General features: G+C 44.1%; 1 protein-coding gene across 1 annotated transcript; it reads right to left on the bottom strand.

The window, feature by feature from the left end:
* Positions 1–1044: 1044 nt before the first annotated feature.
* Positions 1045–1787, bottom strand: LOC101902787 (dynein light chain Tctex-type 1-like). The gene has a single exon (XM_059890620.1). The coding sequence runs from the start codon at positions 1762–1764 to the stop codon at positions 1423–1425; it is 342 nt and encodes a 113-aa protein (XP_059746603.1). The 5' UTR covers positions 1765–1787; the 3' UTR covers positions 1045–1422.
* Between the last annotated feature and the right edge of the window lie 5605 nt (positions 1788–7392).

The following is a 7392-nucleotide window of genomic DNA, read 5'->3' as shown; positions in this document are numbered from 1 at the left end:
TAAGGATTTCCATAGGCTCCTCTTCCTTGTTTTACAAGTTTGGGGTCATTAAAGACAAAAAAAAAAAAAAAAAAAAAGACTCTGATTTGGCACAAGTATTTTGATTGTGTGAGTTCCCTTGCTGAAGGAGGTTCTCTTGCTGCTTGATGTCAGACTGAAAGAGTTTATGTTGGAAGAGAGTCTCTCACTTGTTTTTCTGTCCCGGAAACTTACATGTCCATATCTTTTCCCAGAAGGCAGGACAAGGGCTTGAAATCGCAGAGTAGGTAATGTGAGTGTAAGATCACAGGTGGGCTGATGAGTCTCTTATGACTACTTGTGCTATGTTTTAATTAGTGAAGCTTTTCTTATCTCCATGCCTGTATTTTAATTGCCCATGGGGCAGCCTCACTTCCTAGATGAAGGTTTACAGAGTCCCTTGGAGGCCCAAGAATGATTGCTTGCTGCTTATCCAAAGGTTCCAGATGGTGTTCTATTACTACAGCTTTAACTCAAATCACAGTTGTAGGAAAGAGACCTACAGTGAGAAGCCAATCTGATTGTCAGGCCCTTTACCAACGTCTAACCATGAGAATCCTTTCCTCTTCGGACAGCCCTTTCAATGGGTAAATACTTTCTTGTATGTGGGCAGTAATCAGAGCTGGCACTGATGAAATGAGCTCATTGCACAAGGAAGTGGGCTCAGATCTTTCCTCCCAACTAGATGAGGAGGGTTCTACTAAGCTCTGGTCTCAGAGATGTTAAGTAACCTATTGAAGGTCACACCGTCAGAAAGGTGTAGGGTTGAGATTTGACCCTAGGCAGTCTGATTCCAGAGTATACATGAGTGTGTGTACACTATTCTATTAAATCCTTGGTGGACATTTCTATTCCATCTTCTTCACAATCCTACAAGGTATTAAAGGGACTAAAATAAAGCCAAAATATAAAGATCCCAATACCAGAGAAGAAGATCCGTCTAGTCAAATCTATGGTTTTTCCAGTAGTCACATATGATGTGAGAGTTGGACTATAAAGAAAGCTGAGTGCTGAAGAATTGATGCTTTTTTTATTTTTTAAATCGGAATAATTTATTATTCTAACATAAAGTACAAAGTATGGAAAATTAGTGTATTTGATTCGTTTCAGAGAGTAGAGAAAGTTTCACACTAGCAGATTTCGGCTTTTAGCACCTTTGAGAAGAAACATTCAGAGTTAAGACAAGCGGCAGGACAGGCTCCTGCCTACCTGCGGTGACGACGCCTCTGACTTGGTGTGCAGGTCACAGAGAGCAGTGTGGTTATTTGTTTTTTTCTCTACATGTTGAGAGTGCCACAAAAACACACTTCGGATGAGAAAGGAGATCGCTGAATAGCCGGCTGGTGGTTAGAAGATGGGAGAGAAGGGATGCGGTGGAAGGAGAGAGGTCGGGCGGGGGGGCTGTCAGATGGACAGGCCGAAGGCGCTGACGATGCAGTACATGGTCTTGTTCTCCCATCGCACGGTGCAGCTCCCATCGGTGGAGCTGTCCCAGAAGCACGAGCTTGCCCTGTGCAGGCCCGCTCCATTCTTCTGCATGATCACACAGGTCACGATGTACTTAAATGGCTTCCCCAGCTTGGTGAGTTGGCTTAAGGTCTGTTCCACTACGTTTGTGGTCCACTTATTGACTTTGCCGTGCTGATAGGCGTTGCCACCGATGGCACTTTCTATGGCCTCTTTTACGATGTTGCTTACTTCATCAACAACAAAAGCAGTCTCCTCGGCGGCCTGGTAGTCTTCCATCTTGCCGCCCGCGCGTCGCCGCCGCCTCCCCAAGTCGAATTGATGGTTTTGAACTATGGTGTTAGAGAAGACTCTTGAGAGTCCCTTGGACTGCAAGGAGATCCAATCAGTCAATTCTCAAGGAAATCAGTCCTGAATATTCATTGAAAGGACTGATGCTGAAGCTGAAACTTCAATACTTTGGCCACCTGATGTGAAGAACTGACTCCTTGGAAAAAACCCTGATTCTGAGAAAGATTGAAGGCAGGAGGAGAAGGGGATGACAAAGGTTGAGGTGGTTGGATGGCATCACCAACTTGATGGACATGAGTTTGAGTAAGTTCTGGGAGTTGGTGATGGACAGGGAATCCTGGTGTGCTGCAGTCCCTCGGATCACAAAGAGTTGGACACAACTGAGCAACTGAACTGAACTGAACTAGGTTCACTGTAATATTAAGCAGGAGGTACAAAGATTTCCCACATGCTCCCTGTTCTCACCCTCTACAGACTCCCCCATTACCAAGAACTCCCACCAGAGAGATTTGTTTCATCTGATGAACCTACATTGATACATCATTATCCAACAAAGTCTACAGAGTCGGACACAACTGAGTGACTGAACAGAACTGAACTGATTACCAGAGAAGTTAAATTCACAGCTCCTGAACAAACTGACCTTTTTGTCCTCAGACAAGACCATGCCCATTACATGCTATGACAGCTCCGCCTGGGGAATGGGCATAAATGTAAGGGACAGGGGAGAAGTTCCCTCTCTGAAGGGAAGTCTGTATGTCAGACTACTGCCAACTAGATTGCTCTCTTGGTCAAGAGGAGCAGAGATTCTGATAACTTAGAAATGTGATAGTTTTTCTAAACCTACATTTGGGGCAAATGTGGCTATGGAATTTTCTGAAAATACACCTCCTCCAGGAAGGTGTATTTAAAGCAGTTCTTTCCCTATTTCCAATTCCAATAACGAGAGGAACTCGGATTAGTTCAGTAGATATCCACCATGTCTCTTTGGGCAGAATGCCCCAGTGCTATAAGAGGACTTGCTATGGTCAGATGATTGGTGCTCACTTTGCCCTAGTCGCTTGGCTAGAGGGGCGGGACAGGGTAAGGGCAGGTGGGGCAAAGTGAGCAGACTACCTTGGTATCAAAACTTCCTCAGAGATAGTTTCCTCAAGAAGAGGCTGGGATTCAGATGCACTGTCATTAATGTATCTTCTACAGAGAGAAAATACTGCACTTAATTAAAATTCTGTCTAGTGGGTGTTTTATGTTTCAGGATGTGATTTGTAAATATTCTCCAGGTTACATAATTCCACAGTAACCAATCCAACCCTCTCTAGCAAATTAGATTAAGGGAAAATTCCTAACCTAAAGTTTTTTATTTGGAAACTTCTGAGACTCATAAGTCTCCCCAAAACATAGCACCTCATAGATCCCATTAGGGATTTTGGTTGAGTCTTTTAGTCCTCAAATTCTTATTCTTTATTTTCTTTTCTACCACACAATTATTCTCACATGTATTCTGAGAGTTACTAATGTTTTCTGCTGGCATTTACCCTACCTAGTGGTTCTTAGCTCTGGTTACAGGTTGGAATCACCTGGGAACTTTAAAAAAATGCTGTAGCCTGTGGCATACCTCTGAAAATTATGATTTAATTGTTTTGTGAAGGTCTGGGAATGTTTTAAAAGGTCCCCTGGTGATGCTGATGTGCACCCAGGGATCATAACCACAATGCAGTCCCTAACAGGCAGCATTACCAGCATCTGGGAACTTATGAAGAATTCTAACTTTGGGGCCTTTATCCCAGACTTGCTGATGTAGAAACTTTTGAGGTGGAGCTCAGCAATCCATGTTTTAACAAGCCCTTCAGGTGATTCTGCTGAAGGCTCAAGTTTCAGAACCACTGGTCTACATTGAGCTGCTTAATTTACTGTAATTCTTCATAAAACCCTATCTCCAGCCTTTGAACTATGCTTTTGGATGTGGCCTCTTGAATCACATTTGTCACACAACTTAGCTGACTGTCTAAGAGCTGCATGGGCTGTCTATGGCTTGGCAGAAGGTTAATCACTTTGATAATTTTGGCAATCCTCCACTGTTTTATTTAGGATTATTAGTTACAAAAATAAAACAGCTAAGTCTAGTCCTCTCAGTGGGTTCCCTTTATTATTTCTTTTAAAACATGATTGAGTTAGACAAGCCATGCCTGTGGGGCAACCCAAGACGGGCAGCTCATGGTGGAGAGATCTGATAGAATGTGGTCCACTGGAGAAAGGAATGGCAAACCACTTCAGTATTCTTGCCTTGAGAACCCCATGAACAGTATGAAAAGGCAAACTGATAGGATACTGAAAGAGGAACTCCCCAGGTCAGTAGGTGCCCAATATGCTACTGGAGATCACTGGAGAAATAACTTCAGAAAGAATGAAGGGATGGAGCCAAAGCAAAAAGTATACCCAGCTGTGGATGTGACTGGTGATAGAAGCAAGGTCTGATGCTGTAAAGAGCAATATTGCATAGGAACCTGGAATGTCAGGTCCATGAATCAAGGCAAATTGGAAGTGGTCAAACAAAAGATGGCAAGAGCGAATGTTGACATTCTAGGAATCAGCGAACTAAAATGGACTGGAATGGGTCAATTTAACTCAGATGACCATTATATCTACTACTGCGGGTAGGAATCCCTCAGAAGAAATGGAGTAGCCATCACGGTCAACAGAAGAGTCCAAAATACAGTACTTGGATGCAATCTCAAAAACAACAGAATGATCTCTTTTCGTTTCCAAGGCAAACCATTCAATATCACAGTAATCCAAGTCTATGCCCCAACCAGTAATGCTGAAGAAGCTGAAGTTGAACGGTTCTATGAAGACCTCCAAGACCTTTTAGAACTAACACCCAAAAAAGATGTCCTTTTCATTATAGGGGACTGGAATGCAAAAGTAGGAAGTCAAGAAACACCTGGAGTAACAGGCAAATTTGGTCTTGGAATACGAAATGAAGCAGGGCAAAGACTAATAGAGTTTTGCCAAGAAAATGCACTGGGCATAACAAACACCCTCTTCCAACAACACAAGAGAAGACTCTATACATGGACATCACCAGATGGTCAACACCAAAATCAGATTGATTATATTCTTTGCAGCCAAAGATGGAGAAGCTCTATACAGTCAACAAAAACAAGACCAGGAGCTGACTGTGGCTCAGATCATGAACTCCTTATTGCCAAATTCAGACTTAAATTGAAGAAAGTAGGGAAAACCACTAGACCATTCAGGTATAACCTAAATCAAATCCCTTATGATTATACAGTGGAAGTGAGAAATAGATTTAAGGGCCTAGATCTGATAGACAGAGTGCCTGATGAACTATGGAATGAGGTTCGTGACATTGTACAGGAGACAGGGAGGAAGGAAAAGAAATGCAAAAAGGCAAAATGGCTGTCTGAGGAGGCCTTACAAATAGCTGTGAAAAGAAGAGAAGCGAAAAGCAAAGGAGAAAAGGAAAGATATAAGCATCTGAATGCAGAGTTCCAAAGAATAGCAAGAAGAGATAAAAAAGCCTTCCTCAGTGACCAATGCAGAGAAATAGAGGAAAACAACAGAATGGGAAAGACTAGAGATCTCTTCAAGAAAATTAGAGATACCAAGGGAACATTTCATGCAAAGATGGGCTCAATAAAGGACAGAAATGGTATGGACCTAACAGAAGCAGAAGATATTAAGAAGAGATGGCAAGAATACACAGAAGAACTGTACAAAAAAGATCTTTACGACCCAGATAATCACGATGGTGTGATCACTAACCTAGAGCCAGACATCCTGGAATGTGAAGTCAAGTGGGCCTTAGAAAGCATCACTATGAAAAAAGCTAGTGGAGGTGATGGAATTCCAGTGGAGCTATTTCAAATCCTGAAAGATGATGCTGTAAAAGTGCTGCACTCAATATGCCAGTAAATTGGGAAAACTCAGCGGTGGCCACAGGACTGGAAAAGGTCAGTTTTCATTCCAATCCCAAAGAAAGGCAATGCCAAAGAATGCTCAAACTACAGCACAATTGCACTCATCTCACATGCTGGTAAATAATGCTCCAAATTCTCCAAGCCAGGCTTCAGCAATACCTGAACCGTGAACTTCCAGATGTTCAAGCTGGTTTTAGAAAAGGCAGAGGAACAAGAGATCAAATTGCCAACATCCGCTGGATCATGGAAAAAGCAAGGGAGTTCCAGAAAAACATCTATTTCTGCTTTATTGACTATGCCAAAGCCTTTGACTGTGTGGATCACAATAAACTGTGGAAAATTCTGAAAGAGATGGGAATACCAGACCACCTGATCTGCCTCTTGAGAAATTTGTATGCAGGTCAGGAAGCAACAGTTAGAACTGGACATGGAACAACAGACTGGTTGCAAATAGGAAAAGGAGTACGTCAAGGCTGTATATTGTCACCCTGTTTCTTTAACTTCTATGCAGAGTACATCATGAGAAACGCTGGACTGGAAGAAACACAAGCTGGAATCAAGATTGCCAGGAGAAATATCAATAACCTCAGATATGCAGATGACACCACCCTTATGGCAGAAAGTGAAGAGGAACTAAAAAGTCTCTTGATGAAAGTGAAAGAGAGGTCGAGGAGCCAAGATGGCCGAGGAGTAGGACGGGGAGAACACTTTCTCCCCCACAAATTAATCAAAAGAGCATGTAAACGTCGAGTAAATTCCACAAAACAACTACTGAATGCCGGCAGAGGACATCAGGCACCCAGAAAAGCAACCCAACTCTTTGAAAGGAGGTAGGAAAAAATATAAAAGACAAAAAAGAGACAAAAGAGGGAGGGACGGAGCTCCGTCCCGGCGGGAAGGGAGTCTTAAAAAGAGAGAAGTTTCCAAACACCAAGAAACCTTCTCACTGCCGAATCTGTGCCGAGCTTTGGAAGCACAGAGGGCAACATAACAGGGAGAAAAAATAAATAAACAATTAAAACTCGCAGATTGCGAGCCCTACGGTAACTCCCCCCGTGGAGAAGCAGCGCAGATGCCTGCACACGCCATTAGCAAGCGGGGGCTGGGCAGGGAGGCGCGGCGCAGGCTGCATCGCTCAGAGTAAGAATCTGGCCTGAATACCCTGACCACTATCTGAGCGAAATAATTTGGGCTAGCAAACCAGACTGTGGGATATCTACCACGCGAAAAGCCAGCCCTAACCTAAGACACCGCCAGGCCCGTGCACGGAACAAAGGACTGAACAGAGATAGCCAGCAGCAGACCTTCCCCCTCTGGTGACAGGCAGCCAGAGCCGGAAGGGGGCAATCGCAGCCCCAGAGAGACGTTATCTATAAAACTGTAAGCAGGCTTCTTTGCTAACTAAAACTTCTTGGGGGTCTGGACGGTCAACATTTGCCTGAGAAGGTGCGTCAGTTTTACACCCAGATAACCGAGTGGCGGGGAGGCGATAAGTCGCAGCATTGGCGCTCACCAAACACCTCATCACCTGAGCTGCTCGGACCTGGGAAGAGCACAAAACGCAGGCCCAACTGGGTCTGCGCCTCTGAGGACTACCCGAGTGCCTGAACCTGAGCGGCTTGGACCTGGGAGGTGCATGCAGCCCAGGGCCGGCCTCGGATTGTTCCCGGTGGAA

Source organism: Bos taurus, chromosome 1 (assembly GCF_002263795.3).
Source record: "Bos taurus isolate L1 Dominette 01449 registration number 42190680 breed Hereford chromosome 1, ARS-UCD2.0, whole genome shotgun sequence".
Lineage (NCBI taxonomy): Eukaryota > Metazoa > Chordata > Mammalia > Artiodactyla > Bovidae > Bos > Bos taurus.
The sequence above is the reverse complement of the archived record's forward strand: the minus strand, read 5'-3'. Positions and strand labels throughout refer to the sequence as shown.